At 42.2% G+C, this 16,864-nt stretch overlaps 1 protein-coding gene across 1 annotated transcript in view; it reads right to left on the bottom strand.

The window, feature by feature from the left end:
• LOC132870659 (protein NLRC5-like) overlaps window positions 1-16,864 on the bottom strand; it is a 254,164-nt gene that overhangs the window by 207,201 nt on the left and 30,099 nt on the right. The window contains exon 11 of the mRNA XM_060904411.1: window positions 15,011-15,184. Coding sequence (XP_060760394.1) covers window positions 15,011-15,184 — 174 coding nt within the window. The remainder of the gene's footprint in view (window positions 1-15,010; window positions 15,185-16,864) is intronic.

Here is a 16,864-nt window from a genome sequence, read left to right on the forward strand (position 1 = left end):
TCTTGACTTTTTAACGGTAAATGTACCTCTTTTTAAAGCTGCACTTACTTTTGAAGCACTGTGAGATTCAGTAAAGGAGCTCTGCTCTTCTGCCATGATTGGAGATCTCAAACACAGAAGAGGAAAGGAATCGAGAAACGAACGAGAGTTATTTATCCTCTCCTGGATCAGAATCAGAATTCTGATGACCAGCTCATCTAAGGCGTCATTGAGGCATCATGTTAGTGTGGGTCACTGGAGGCTGGGTGTGAACGGCAAGTCATTAGAGTGATCAAAGGATTTCCCGTTAGGGTGATCAATGGCAAATTTAAGATGCCATTCCTCACTCAATCTGGCAATCTGACTCTCTCTGCAAATTTAGGCATCTTAAAATGTTTTTATTAATGCCAAATAAAATATCCAGCACAAATTATATATGATAGACATAAATTAATAATTTATAAATTTTATTTCAAACACGTTTTTAGTTAGCGGGACTGCAGCTTATCACCGCTCCCGCCGCATATGTGCGCTCCCGCCCGCAATGAGCTTTCAAAATTTGTCCCGCGCCGCACTGCTTTGCGGCGGGTCCCGCGAGTCTCCCGCGGGACTCCCGCGGGAGTGCAGGGCTCTAGTCTATAACTCTCCTTCTCACGTTCTCACCGTCAGACTCCTTTAGACCATGAAGTTTCAAAAACCATTTCCAGCCATAACGGCGGGATTCATCCAGTGCAGTTTTTAAGTTGCAATTTTCCATTTTCAAAGCATGAACCTCTTTGTCCATTCGATGCAGTTCTCTCTTATTGTCTGCCACATCTACCATGAGTTGTTTCACCATAACAGAGAGGCTTTCTATTTCTCTTGAGGTATCATGAGTCGTTTGTTCAATTGTGGAAATCTTTTGAAACGTTGCATTGTGCTTAACAGACAGTTCACAGATAGCAGCTAAAATGTCCATATTACTTTCAGTGTTAATGTTAATCGTAGCCGGCATTTCTGTTTCCACGCACTTTTCTTAGATGCGGGTTTCACAGGAGTATCTGGCTCGGTAGCTACAGTAGAGTTACGGTCAAATGAAGGACTTGAGTCGAACCAAGTTTTACCATCTTCCTCACCCGAATCCAATGGAGAATGCACAGCCCTGGAGCTAGCTGAGTTCACTAACGTAACGTCCATGTCTTGCAGCATCTTCTTCTTAGATTTTCCTTGACCTTGGTTTTTATTTTTTCTTCCCATACACTCAACTATTTTTTGAATGCTACATTACACACTTTGTTACTTAAAGTGGTTAAACTAGTTGCCAGTCCACTTCACTTGAAAATGTTGACAAGCGTGAAATCACATGTCTATCCAAGACGACGCCATCTTGGCCCCCCTCACCTTTCCAAATCTGTAGCAGGTCGAACTTGAACTTGAGGGGGCTAATCAGCTAGCAAGAAAGCTGTGCACGGATGCCAAGCATTGCTGATTTAATTTTGGCGAAGCCATTTGCCAGTCTTCCTTTCGAGGAAAAAATTTAAAGAGCAGGGTAGACCAACGCCTCAAAGTGACCACAATATGAGCGACTCTGACTAGACAGTTTGGTTGTAGTCCATTTCTGACAGGTTAGGCGCAATTTCGATCTTTTAAAAGACAGTGAAATTTCACCTGATACTTTCACAGTTAGTAGATAATCCCAACATATACAACATATTTTTTGGGGGTGTACAAGTTCCACATCATAACTTTGTGGGATTTTTTTAAAAATCGGGTCTATGGGATTTTCAATAGTATGGCTCTCTGCTTAGGAACACTACCACAAGGATCGCTGTGTTTCACTTTCCCTCCCTATAGGAGTGGCTATCCTGAGTTCTTTAGAGTTGTATCTCTACCTTTAATGTATGTTGTAATTTGTCGTCTGTTTTTAGCAAGACCACTTGAACTAATGAGCATTAAATCGTCTTTAAAGAAATGTCTTTTGACTTAAGGGCAATTTATGCTGACAACCCAGTCCTCGCAGATGGCGTCGCAGATGGCATCTGCGAAGCCCCCCCCCTTCGCAGACGCTCTGCGCGCACCTCCCAAAAATTGTGACCACCGCAGACAGCCTCGCAGACAGCGTCGCAGACAAGAGGGCTCTGATTGGTCCACTCTACATCCGCTGTACATGCACTTCCGTACTTTCCCGGTTTCCATCTTCGTGCTGCGAAGATGGAGCAGCACGAAGAGCGGTTGATCGAGGAAGTGAGGAAGTACGTACATCTATACGACTCCAGTTCTAGTCATTATAAGTAACTGGAGGATAAAACACTCCACTAACCACACCCACCAACTACTCCTAGCGATTTCGCGACTTCGCGCCCCCTTGTGTTGTGGCGGTGAATAACATCGCGCACGCCTATTACTCCCCGCTCAACGATAAATTACAACTGTCTGCGAAAAGCTATCTGCGAAAGCCTTGTCGCAAGAGCATGCAGAGCCCCTTACCTTTAAATGTTAAGTACCATATAACCTCCTACAATGTTTGTTTACCTTTAGGTGATAGCCCAAGCTAAATGTCAAGGATTCAATGCAAATAACCATTCAGAGACAACAGAAGGATTATAAAAAATATAGTAACTATTTACTAGAAAAAGGTTTAAATATGCACACGTTAAGTTGGATTTGTAAACAAAATAGATTTAGCTTGTTCTCAACTCACTCAATACAGTGGTGCTTGAAAGTTTGTGAACCCTTTAGAATTTTCTATATTTCTGCATAAATATGACCTAAAACATCAGATTTTCACACAAGTCCTAAAAGTAGATAAAGAGAACCCAGTTAAACAAGTGAGACAAAAATATTATACTTGGTCATTTATTTCATCTCATCTCATTATCTCTAGCCGCTTTATCCTGTTCTACAGGGTCGCAGGCAAGCTGGAGCCTATCCCAGCTGACTATGGGCGAAAGGCGGGGTACACCCTGGACAAGTCGCCAGGTCATCACAGGGTTAACACAGACACAGACAACCATTCACACTCACATTCACACCTACGGTCAATTTAGAGTCACCAGTTAGCCTAACCTGCATGTCTTTGGACTGTGGGGGAAACCGGAGCACCCGGAGGAAACCCACGTGGACACGGGGAGAACATGCAAACTCCGCACAGAAAGGCCCTCGCCGGCCCCGGGGCTCGAACCCAGACCTTCTTGCTGTGAGGCGACAGCGCTAACCACTACACCACCGTGCCGCCCGGGTCATTTATTTATTGAGGAAAATCATCCAATATTACATATCTGTGAGTGGCAAAAGTATGTGAACCTTTGCTTTCAGTATCTGGTGTGACACCCTTGTGCAGCAATAACTGCAACTAAATGTTTCCAGTAACTGTTGATCAGTCCTGCACACGGGCTTGGAGGAATTTTAGCCCGTTCCTCTGTACAGAACAGCTTCAACTCTGGGATGTTGGTGGGTTTCCTCACATGAACTGCTCGCTTCAGGTCCTTCCACAACACGGGCGATTGCTCTAAGACAACGAGGGAGGCTCAGCCTCCTCTAACAATGACGAACATCGTGTAGGATGAATTGCGCTAGGCTTATGTTATAGCCGACCTTATAACATTGCTATTTCAGATCCAGAATCATAGAAATATGTGTTCAACCCAACTACAGTGCGAAACCATTCCGTTATAACTTTCACCAGTTCGCCTAATGTATGCGTGAGTTTTTTCCCCCTCGTGACAGCGCGATGCAGCCCAGCCTCAGTGGACTTCAATGGCATTTGGGAGCTATGTGCTTGTCAATCTCAAAATACAAGACGGTTATTGGACAAATACTGCGAAAATGCCCGCCCGCGGAGTCTCATGGACTCCCAGCCTCAGTGGACTTCAACGGCATTTGGAAGCTATGCGCTTGTCAATCTCAAAATGAAAGACAGTTATTGGACAAATACTGCGAAAATGCCCGCCCACGGACTCCCAGCCTCACAGTGGGAGGGACATGGCAGTTTCCGCGAGGAGACTGCTGATTGGTGAAAGTGGCCAGATATTTTCTTTGATTGACAGCTCGTTTCAACTACAGACAGGCAGCGGTGAATTTCAGTTCAGGCCCATGCGGAATCGCAAGTGCTGTGGTGTATTGTAAGAGATCAGCTTACATTTTGAGTTCATTCATTACATACGGTTTCTACCAGCTTTTTTAGTTTGTATATATTTTCATTGTAAATAAAGTGTAAATATAGTGTCGTCAAGTTTGCTATCTTAGTTCCAGAAATTTCATTTGAGTGACTGAACTTGAACTTGAGGGGGTTAGTCAGCTAGCAAGAAAGCTGTGCACGGATGCCAAGCATTGCTGATTTAATTTTGGCGAAGCCATTTGCCAGTCTTCCTTTCGAGGAAAAAATTTAAATTAAAGAGCAGGGTAGACCAACGCCTCAAAGTGACTTGGTGAAAAAGGTAGGGAATAATACTCGTTCCTTTCAGCTCTCCTGGTACAAGAAAGTGAATTGGCTAACAGCAAGTGACCCACATCAACAACAGTAAATAGGCTACTTTAGTAATATGTCATGGATGGACCAAAAATATAGAATCTATTTAAAATGTTTATGCTGAGTATATTTTATTGGAATATATTTTTCTGGATATGAATTAAAACACAGCTACAATTTGGAAAACATTTTTAAACAAAAACACAGCCGAGAACATTTCACACTACAGACCTGGATTAAAAGTGAAGGGTTATCAAAATTGTCAATAAAACATTTCAGTCAAAATAAGTAAAATATAGGGAAAGTGTCATTGAATGAAATGTGTGGCACCCAGCTCTATGTTTGGCTCCCCAAGGTTAGTGCTTGTGCCTATTCCAGAACACTCTGCTGTTACTGCTGAGGTTCCTGACAAAGAGCTGCTTTCAATAATGATCAATTTTTAAACAACATGCCACAATTTTAAAATATAAAATGTTAAAATATACACCCCCACCCCCCAACACCACCATCATGTATATTGGACAGTAGGCTAATGGGCCAAAAGAACCTGTTATTTCAGTTTGTGACCCTGCCAACAATCAGCCAGATCGGAGGCAAGAGTCTGGCCAAAATTGATGTGTTTTTTTCTTTTAAAATCTGGAAATATCGTAACCGACCAGCCTCCCCTGTTTGAAAGACTACCAGCCGCCACTGTTCCACAACATTTCGATTGGATTAAGGTCAGGATTTTGACTTGGCCATTCCAAAACATTAACTTTATTCTTCTTTAACCATTCTTTGGTAGAACGTCTTGTGTGCTTGGGGTCGTTGTCTTGTTGCATGACCCACTATCTCTTTAGATTCAGTTCATGGACAGATGTCCTGACATTTTCCTTTAGAATTCGCTGGTATAATTCAGAATTCATTGTTCCATCAATGATGGCAAACAGTCCTGGCCCAGATGCAGCAAAATAGGCCCAAACCATGATACTACCACCACCATGTTTCACAGATGGGATAAGGTTCTTATGCTGGAATGCAGTGTTTTCCTTTCTCTGAACATAATGCTTCTCATTTAAACCAAAAAGTTCCATTTTGGTCTCATCCATCCACAAAACATTTTTCCAATCGCCTTCTGGCTTGTCCACATGATCTTTAGCAAACTGCAGACGAGCAGCAATGTTCTTTTTGGAGAGCAGTGGCATTTTCCTTGCAACCTTGCCATGCACACTGTTGCTCAGTGTTCTCCTGATGGTGGACTCATGAACATTAGCCAACGTAAGAGAGGCCTTCAGTTGCTTAGAAGTTACCCTGGGGTCCTTTGTGACCTCGCCGCCTATTACACACCTTGCTCTTGGAGTGATCTTTGTTGGTCGACCACTCCTGTGGAGGGTAACAATAGTCTTGAATTTCCTCCATTTGTACACAATCTGTCTGACTGTGGATTGGTGGAGTCCAAACTCTTTAGAGATGGTTTTGTAACCTTTTCCAGCCTGATGAGCATCAACACTTTTTTTTTTGAGGTCCTCAGAAATCAGAAATTTTCTTTCTGATTTCTGAGGACTGCAAAGCTGTTGGCACTCAGACTGTGGCTATTCAGAACCTGAACCACAATATGGTTGTTATCTTGGAGAAGCTTTCGGCTTTGCAAGGAATAAGTTTTTCGGAGACAAATTTGAACAGAATGGACAGATATGGACGAGCGGTGTGGACGTGCAAAGACTGCGTCTGGAAAGACCAAACAATGTATATCTTATCGACATTCGGCTCCCTGAGACAGCACCAGCTTATTATTATTATTATTATTAATAATAATAAATTTCATAAAATCTGTTTGTGAAAAGACAAAAGAAAGCGGCTGAGAAAGATTTCACATTTTATCCTGATTATCACATTATTACATATTATTATTCACCATCCTGACATGCCATCTCGGTGAGTACTTCCACACTGAGGCCCTGGCAAAATGCAGCCTCATTCCCCCCACCCCCACAGCCAACATTCAGAACTTGAGGGTATATTCCACCGCTCATCTCCCTCCTTGTTTAGCTGCCAGTAGCTGTTCTCCGATCTCCTTTCCCTCAGGGGCATTGTTGAACACTCTACTGATCATTGTGATGAAGTGGTTGCAGGAAGAGATCGATTCACCGCCTCTCTCCCATACAGCTGTAGACCACTTGAGGGCATTCAGTGAGCAAACCCAGGAACTGGGTGATTATGGACTGGTTGGAGGTGCCCTCCTGATCGGCCATATGGAGGAAGCACTGAAGTAGAAATCCTCTACACTAGAAGGATCTCCTGTGAACTTGTCAGGCTGCGGCATGAGAGGAACAACTTGTGCCACTGGAGTTGGGGGTGCTGTACGGTAGGTGTGACATCCTGGGTCAAGATTTGGACAACGGCTTCAGTGAGTTGCTGGACCTGGGTCTCAACCACTTGGATCCTCTGTTGTTACTCACCAGTGACCTTGACTACATCTCAGTCATCACATGTTTGCCCTGTACCATTACCTTGTACAGACATTTAGCGGTTGCAGGTTACAGACTTTTAACTCAATACTGGACCAATTTCTGTCATTTTTGTCCTGAGTAAATACTTGGGTACAAAGAGATGGGGAAATAGGTCCCTGGTTTTTAAAAAATGCTGGATTTCCTCCTCAAATAAACATTTTTTTTAAACAGAAAACTCCACCATATCAACAATTCTGGACTTTTTTTTTTTTAAATTGTTGACGTGGAGGATCGTCCATATGAAGGAGCTGTTACTATAGAAACGATAATGTATTTGAACGAGCTCATTAACACAAACCTGCACTAGTTAAAATTAATCAACACCTTCTGACCAATCAGAGTGAAGAACTTAGCAGCACTGTGGTGCAATGCTCTATAAATGTCTCTTTTATTGTTTCAGGAAGGAATCTGATGAAGAGTCATTAACGACACACAATTGAGATGTGTTCTGTTTTATGGAACCGTCTGTCCATCACATTTTTATTGCAGGACAAAAACGCTGAATATTAATGTGGTGTACAACCTGAGTGTCGACCCATCACCCCCTCCCTCATTCATAACACACAACAAAATAAACACAAATAGAATCAACACACCTCAGTATGGAACAAGTGTCCAGTGTAAAAACACACACAAACAATACATTCATGTTGTACAGCAGTGTTTCACTAAAAGATCTTACAGCTCCGAAATGTACACACACCCTAGTGAACAGAAGCTAACGGGTCACTGAGTCACTCATTCAGCTCGAGCCACATTGTTTTTTCTCCTTCGAGCACTTTGGAGCCAGAAAACAACTATTTAGTGTTAAAGGTAGACTGCCTTTCAGAATTTTCAGGTTTAGGGTCATAAAAAGAATGTTCCCTGACACCCAATTATTTTTGTTTAGTGGACTGAAAAATGACTTAATTTGAATCACAGACTTCCAATTTTATTAGTTTTTTAATAGAACAATTAATGAACTTAGGGCCACGTGACACTAAATTCTCTGCTATTTTTTCCTGCTTCACCATGACCCGATTCACAATACTACATCATGCATCACATGGTGGGCTTTCCTCGTTTGCACAAGGCATTGTGGGATACAAATTTGAAACGGGAGAAAAATAGAGGATGCGAATGAAACATGAAAGACCGACTACAGTAACAAAGTGAAAAGAAAAGACGTTATGTTGTGAAGGAAAGGAAATGCAGGACCAAACTAATAAATATCGGTGGTCAGCGAGCACCTCGGTGTGATCAGCTGTTTGTTTAGCGACAGAATGATGGAACTGTCAGTGCATGGTCAAAGGTAAACCTGTAGATGGCAGTAATGCAACACTGTGGATGCCAGCTGCTGTAAAACCCAAAAGATGATGATGACACCAAAAGGTAAACCTGTGCATGCACACACCGGACTTCCTCTGTTTGCTTGACTGTGCAAAGCGAGCGATTTCATGCACATGATTTGCTCGGGAATCCCCTCAAATTAAATAACTTCCCAGCCACAGAATGGCCTGATATTTTGAGAGATATTACAGAAATAAATATATATTGCAATGACCACATTTCAGAGGGAAGTAAATTTTACTGATTTTATGAAATCAAAAGGCCACCTACTTTTAAATCTAAACACCCTTACAGAAAAACCACATGAACTTCACATGTAATTTTTCACATATGATCACGTGAAATACATGGGAAATTCATGTGTTTATTTCTGTAAGGGCATGTATTCTACATGTGGTAACATGTTTTCCACATGTGTTCTACATGGTATCAGATTTTGTAATGTATTCCACATGTGGTAACATATGGTAACGTGAAATTCATGTGTTTTTTCTGTAAGGGCAGTAGTGTCAACATGATGTACCTTCATTCACAGCTTTAAAAAGAAAAAAGGGGGGGGAAGCATCATACTGTGGTACTCATCACTCAAAACAACAACAAAAAATCCATCGTAGCTTGTCTGAGCTAAAAAGTCACTCAGCTGAGAGATATGTGAAGAAAAAAAAAATCTGCTTCCTCTTTGCTTTTAGGGTGGAATGTTCAATCCACTATAGCAGGGGTCACCAAACTACGGCCCGCGGGCCGACTCCGGCCCGCCACCCCCCTTTGACCGGCCCCCCAGCCCCTCGCCACTTGAACTGGCCCTATGAGGCGATCCCAAAAGTGGTTATGGCCTATTTTTTTTTAAATTGCTTTTTGGCAAATAATAACAGGTCTGCATCTTGTATTTTGTTGATTTTATCAATTAAAATGGATATTTAGTTATAAAATGAACTATTCATATTTTCGTCATATGCTCGCGATCAAGCAGTGACAGGCAGCGCATGCGCAGAGAACTGTCAGTGTTCAGGACAGCAAAATGGCTAGCGGTCAGCGAAAAGCTGACAGAGAGTGCAGAGTTTTTAAAGAACAGTGGACCACCGATTATTTTTTCGTTCAGTGTAAGGACCGTGCAGTTTGTCTTGTATGTAAAGAAAGTGTGTCGGTTTTCAAAGAACATAATCTGCGTCGTCACTACGAAACCCGCCACAAAGAGTATGCTAGTTTGCGAGGGCAAACAAGAGAAGACAGGATTCAGAGGATGAAATGCGGACTGGCTGCACAACAGAATGGATTCCTTCGCCCAACCCAGATCAACCAGGCTGCTGTCCGAGCTAGCTATAAGGCAGCTCACCTGCTAGCTACCCATGGAAAGCCGTTTACTGATGGGGACTTTGTTAAAGTATGCATGCTTGCTGTGGCCGAGGAGGTGTGTCCCGACAAGGAGTACAAATCAACAAGTACAAATCCAGCTCACCTACATATACTACTGATTTTGATTCCCATTATTCTGTATTATGCTTTAGTTTTGACCTGTAAATGGCCTACTGCTCATTTCATTTTCACCTTGACCTAAAAAATGTTTACTGAACATGCTCAAATGGATAGGCATAAGAGCTGGCTAGTTGATCTATTGCTCATATTATAATTTCACTGTTTTTTAAAAAATTTATTTATTTTCTAGGCCTATTTATTTGACCTTTATTAAGTGCTGCACACAATTATTAATATTATTAATAATATCAACAGGCCTACCTACAATTTATAATTTTCCACTCACCTTTGCTAGTGTCAATCACCTCAACTAGGCAGATGTTTCTTACCTTGACAGCTTTGATGTTATTTTTATTAGAAAATAAATAAATGGAATATCTGTGGTATTTCAAATTAAAACAAAGTGTGAAGACTCAATTACTACTTTGGCAAACCACTAGTAAATATAAACAAATATGTGCCAGGAATCAAGTGTTGATATAGTAGTGTGGATAGTGTTGATATAGTAGTGTGGGTATAGTAGTGGGGATATAGTCGTGTTGATATAGGAGTGGGGATATAGGAGTGGGAATGGCTGTGCCAGGCTAGTAATCTCTACTACACAATGAGGCCTGCTGGTGGTCATAGAATTGTATGACCCAGACAAATATGTTATATAGCTGACCTGACCCCGGCCCCCATCACAGTCAGGAACGACAATGTGGCCCCCAGAGAAAAAAGTTTGGTGACTCCTGCACTATAGTGTGTTCTGGTGTCACCTGCAGAGCCAAGGAAGAGAACACAGAAAAGCAAGCAGAGACACAAGCATCAAGAGCAAGAGCACAGTTCAGAGGATGAGGATGACTGGAGAGGAATTACAGGATTGCAAGCAGAAGACAGGGAACAGGGTGAATGAGATCTGTGTACAGAGGCACCAGAGGTCGATCTAGAAAATGGAGCAGAGGATTTCAACGATGAGGACAAAACAGAACACCAGGTGGATCAACAGGAAGAGGATACGGAGACATGAGAGAACGACACTGACACAAGATGCTGAGTGTGATCACCAGACTGAAACCCCATGCAGTGACCAAGAGGATGCTGACCAGTCACCTGTCCGAGAGGGAAAAGAAAAATCCTTTGAGAATGAGAAAACAAAAATGAAGGTTTACTTACCATAAGTTAGGGCTGCCTACTATGGCACATGAATAAGTAACATGGATGAGCAGATTCATAAGCTAAGTATTGTAGCGCCCCTTTGCTGTACAGGTATTAATAGGGGTGGCTATCCTGAGTTAATGTATGTTGTACTTTGTCGTCTGTTTTTAGCAAGACTACTTGAACTAATGAGCATTTTGATTTACCTTTAAATGTTAAGTACCATATAACCTCCTACAATGTTTGTCTACCTTTAAGTGATAGCCCAAGCTAAACGTCAAGGATTCAATGCAAATAACCATTCAGAGACAACAGAAACTCAATACAGTGGTGCTTGAAAGTTTGTGAACCCTTTAGAATTTTCTATATTTCTGCATAAATATGATGTAAAACATCATCAGATGGGCGGCACTGTGGTGTAGGGGTTAGCGCTGTCGCCTCACAGCAAGAAGGTCTGGGTTCGAGCCCCGTGGCCGGCGAGGGCCTTTCTGTGCGGAGTTTGAATGTTCTCCCCGTGTCCGCGTGGGTTTCCTCCGGGTGCTCCGGTTTCCCCCACAGCCCAAAGACATGCAGGTTAGGTTAACTGGTGACTCTAAATTGACCGTAGGTGTGAATGAGAGTGTGAATGGTTGTCTGTGTCTATGTGTCAGCCCTGTGATGACCTGGCGACTTGTCCAGGGTGTACCCCGCCTTTCGCCCGTAGTCAGCTGGGATAGGCTCCAGCTTGCCTGCGACCCTGTAGAAGGATAAAGCAGCTAGAGATAATGAGATGAGATCTACTTGACTGATACGATTGTGCTACATGATGTAAGTAGTGTATGCTTAAATCAAAGGGATGACACTGATTCCCTATTAGGTTTCAGCAGCTGATACCAGCAAAAAAAAAAAAAAAAAAAAAATCAGGATCAGATCTCAGAGAAAATAAAGAACAGATTGGTTCTGATCCTGTAACAACAAAAAGTTCTAATTTACAGTCACAGAGCACATTATTAGGAACACTAATTCATGCTGCTGGTGCCAAATTCTGATGCCACCATCTGTGAGCCTCAGTAGAAATCGAGGTTCATCAGACCAGGCTATGTTTTTTCACTCTTCACCTGTCCAGTTGTGGTGATCCTGTGCCCACTGCAGCCTCAGCTTTCTGTTCTTGGCTGACAGAAGTGGAACCTGACGTGGTCATCCACCTCAGTATTCAGTGTGTTGTGCATTTTGAGATGCTTTTCTGCTCACCACAATTGTACAGAGTGGTTATCTGAGTTACTGTAGCCTTTGTCAGCTCAAACCAGTCTGGCCGTTCTCCGGTGAACCCTCTCAACAAGGCGGTTTCATCCAGGTGTTCCTAATAAAGTGCTCAGTGAGTGTATATGAAATAACCAAAGGTCAAAGTGATAAATGTGCCTTGTAGTGAGTCTCCTTGGGGCCCTCAGATTAACTCCCCCAATGCCGATTCTGCCAGAGGAGAATCCCACCAATGTCCTGAAACTGGGTTCAGCTCGAGTCCCTGTGCCTTTTCACCTGCTCTTTCAGGGTTTTTAAGGGACTGAGGTCCAGGCAGTTTCATGCAGATCACAAGTTGTTCCACATTCAGCGTAGAATTGTGTGCAGTCTGATTCACTGTGCACCATGCACACACACTGACCACGTCTCCGAGTCTCTTTCATTTGTTAGAACTAAATGACTGACGTGTTTATGAATGTTGTCTGTTCCCCAACATGGAAATGCAGGAACACCGGAGTCATCACAACCTGAAAATAAAAGAAAAACATCTGGATTAATCCCCACACACTGGACTGCGGTACTTCAAGACCAACAGCATGGAATCATCTCTGCTCCAAGAGAAACATTATTATCTCCTGTTTATAATTTAATTAAACATTTATTGAGTCTTGTATAATATCTCTGTTCTAACATTGACCTCCAACAAACGAGAACTTCCACAAGATCTAACAGGAAAGTGAGCAGACATTTCCCATCACATCACTGCTCTTATCCAATCACAGGCTTTGGAGCTTTTTAAACAGTAACTAACACTGCGGTGGGTTTGATCTCTTGTTCTACATGTAGATTTAAGTGCAGACTTTAAGAAGAAGCCGAGGTGAATTTTACAGGAACGACAGAAGACACGGTGTGGAGGTGGAGAGCAGGAAGGAGTGTCAGAGTGAGTCAAGTGGCTCCTTAAATCACATATTTGTGGCAGTGTAGCATTAAAGATGATCATTTTACTGAGTTTTGAGGAGAGTTGAGAAGTGTGCTGCTGATCAGAAACAGGGAAAAGCCGAGATCATCTTATTCAGACAAAAGCAGCAGGATGAAGTCAGAGACAGCAGGGTGTCACAAGGAGACAAGGTGCTCATTTACAATCACTCATGCACTCAGACAGGACATTTTGGAGACTCTGACTGACTCCATCTTCTGCTTTCAGATGAATTTTAAATGAATTTTACTGAACTACAAACAGCATTAAAGACAACTGGGAGGAAAAATCGGATTAAATAGAACACAGTGAAAATTTCTAAAACTGGTTTCATTTAATGGCCTGGTCATGTGACATTTACTGAAATTAAAGAAAAATGATAATGAGGTTAAATCCCCCCCCCAAAAAAAAAAAAAAAATGCCTCAAAAGGTTATTACTTACCCGAGTTCCTGTAGATTGTAATGTTTATCATCCTTAATAGCAGAGAGCAGCTTCTTTCCTGAGTCTCCAATTTCATTCCCAGACAGACTCAGTACTCTCAGGTGTGAGGGGTTTGATCTCAGAGCTGAACTCAGAGCAGCACAGCCTTCATCTGAGACACCACAATCACACAACCTGCAGAGACACAATGAGACACACTTTACTGCCTCAGTTTATGAACATCAAGATTTGCTTTGTGTGTCTTTAAATAAGAGGTGTGTGTGTGTGTGTGTGTCTGTTCCTATGGATTTATAATTTTTTTCAACATTTTGTATCAAGGAAGTAGCTAAGCTGTGAGCAGAAGGAGGAAGTTACAGATCACAAGTTACAAATCAGAAACAAATTTTAGAAATTAATGCAAATAATCAAACAGAACTTTAGATTTACAATTTATCTGAAATATTGCCAAATTATTCCACCACTGCAGGCTCCAATATGTTTAGGTCCGAGATGTCAATCATGTTCTGTCCCAGTTTACTGATTGGTAATTGGTTACAAGGATCCACCCCTTTGAGAGATCGACCAATCATAATAAGGACAAGGTGTGCATCCAGGCAGGAAAACCAAAACCACATTTTGGTTCTACAGTGAGATTTTTTTTTAAATGTGAAAACATACATGCCCACACTCCATTCCCTCCCAGTGAAGCGGTGCGTCTGGGCGGGGCTCAAAATGACGAGATAGACACTTCGGTGAAATAAACAGTTCGAGTTTAATGAACAAACAGCGCGATATTGCAGTGAGATACTCCATCAATCTGATTCACTAAAATATTGAACACCAAGACTGATGAATAAAACAGACGCTTTGGGAAACGTTTCATTGCTGCATTTTAATGAAATGTGAGGGGAAGCCAGGCTTCCAGTGTCATCTTAAAGCAATCACCACTGACAGAGATGGACTGGAACATTATTTACGATTTTAACATTTATTATTATTATTATTATTATTATTATTATTATTTCTATTTGAAAAATTCAAAAATCAACAAAATGATTGTTGCCATGGGTTTCACTTCATTGGAAGTTCTTTCCTGCTTTTCAATTAAGTCATTTTTTATCTATTTAATTTTTTCTGCATCAGTTCTATGGCATTAACGTCTCATTTTAGTTTTTAAACTCTATATTCCTGAGATCATTTCCACCATGTCACTGCTGCTTTTAAACCCTACAGCTCACACAGAGGGCAGTTAGTTTGAGTCTCAGGTGCAGTTTGTGGGATTAGTTACAGTGTTGTAGTAAATTTCACAGTGACTTCAGACACATTGCAGTCGGATCAAGTCCCGTTTTGTGCTGCAGCTTCTCACATACGTCCATCTGACCCAAAGACTCAGTGACAAAATCATCAGTGTGCAGTGAAAAGAAACAATCTTCCTCCTCAGGACATTGATGATGAACCTAAAACCTCTGCTTCAGTCTCACTATTAGAGAATGTGTCTTACTGAGGAGCAGGTCATGTGACTCTCAGAGAGATGATCTTACCACAGTTTCTCCAGTTTACAGTGAGGATTCTCCAGTACAGCACAGAGACGCTTCACTCCTGAGTCTCCCAGATTATTATCAGTCAGATTCAGGTCTCTCAGGTGTGAGGGGTTTGATCTCAGAGCTGAACTCAGAGCAGCACAGCCTTCATCTGAGACACCACAACCACACAACCTGCAGAGACACAATGACACACACTTCATCAACAGATTTTCATCTTGGTGTAATAGTGGTTGTGAAGATGATGTCTCATGTTGGACTGTCTCTATTCTCTTCACCAATCACAAGCTATTATTAATAATGACTCAAACATTACCACTGTTACTGACCTCAAGTTTACTCGAGGTGCAAATGATTCAGCAAAAAGTCAATAAATTCTACAAAACCTGGCCCTTCACTTGAACCTTTATCTCTGCTTGACTGTATTTTTCATGCTCACATGACTGTATGCTCACATGACTGTAAATGTCTGGGGACTGAGGAGACAAGTTGCTCAAGTTTAGGGATAGGAATGTTAACCCATTCTTGTCTAATGTAGGATTCTAGTTGCTCAACTGTGTTACGGCATGGCTCGTAAACTCGCCACAGCATAAAAAGGGAGACCACACAAAAGGTTACGGATTGAATTGTAAACTTTTACTTATAATTACCAGTTTTCCAAATGTCTAGGGTAAACATATGTGGTGCAAAGTATGGCGTGGACTGTGTGGATGAGTGAAGGTGTATGTCAGTTATGTGGTCAATGTAGAGGCAAAAAAAAGAAGGGGAAGAAAGTAAGAGAGAGTGCAGATAAAATGACTGTGCGTCTACACACACAGCCAGTAGGTGCCTCCTGAGGAAGAGCAAAGCTCCATCTTATGTTCCAGGTACGCCACCCAGGTGTAACGAATGATGTTAATTATCCCGCCTGACACCAGCCTTGCCCGTGCACTGGCGAGCTGATGCCAGGAGGGGGCTCAGGACGTAACAACTGTCTTAGGTCTTTTTTGTCGTATCTTCTGTTTTATGATGCGCCAAATGTTTTCTATGGGTGAAAGATCTGGACTGCAGGCTGGTCAGTTCAGTATCCGGACCCTTCTTCTACACAGCCATGATGCTGTAATTGATGCAGTATGTGGTTTGGCATGGTCACGTTGGAAAATGCAAGGCCTTCCCTGAAAGAGACGTCGTCTGGATGGGAGCATATGTTGCTCTAGAACCTGGATATACCTTTCAACATTGATGGTGTCTTTCCAGATGTGCAAGCTGCCCTTGCCACACGCACTAATGCAACCCCATACCATCAGAGATGCAGGCTTCTGAACTGGGCGCTGATAACTTGGGTCGTCCTTCTCCTCTTTAGTCCGAATGACACGGCGTCCCTGATTTCCATAAAGAACTTCAAATTTTGATTCGTCTGACCACAGAACAGTTTTACACTTTGCCACAGTCCATTTTAAATGAGCCTTGGCCCAGAGAAGACATCTGCATTTCTGGATCATGTTTAGATATGGCTTCTTCTTTGAACTATAGAGTTTTAGCTGGCAATGGCGAATGGCACGGTGAATTGTGTTCACAGACAATGTTCTCTGGAAATATTCCTGAGCCCATTTTATGATTTCCAATACAGAAGCATGCCTGTATGTGATGCAGTGCCGTCTAAGGGCCCGAAGATCACGGGCACCCAGTATGGTTTTCCAGCCTTGACCCTTGCGTACAGAGATTCTTCCAGATTCTCTGAATCTTTTGATATTATGCACTGTAGATGATATGTTCAAACTCTTTGCAATTATACACTGTCGAACTCCTTTCTGATATTGCACCACTATTTGTCAGCGCAGAATTAGGAGGATTGGTGATCCTCTTCCATCTTTA

This window comes from Neoarius graeffei, chromosome 22 (genome assembly GCF_027579695.1).
Source record: "Neoarius graeffei isolate fNeoGra1 chromosome 22, fNeoGra1.pri, whole genome shotgun sequence".
In the NCBI taxonomy this organism is placed as follows: Eukaryota; Metazoa; Chordata; class Actinopteri; order Siluriformes; family Ariidae; genus Neoarius; species Neoarius graeffei.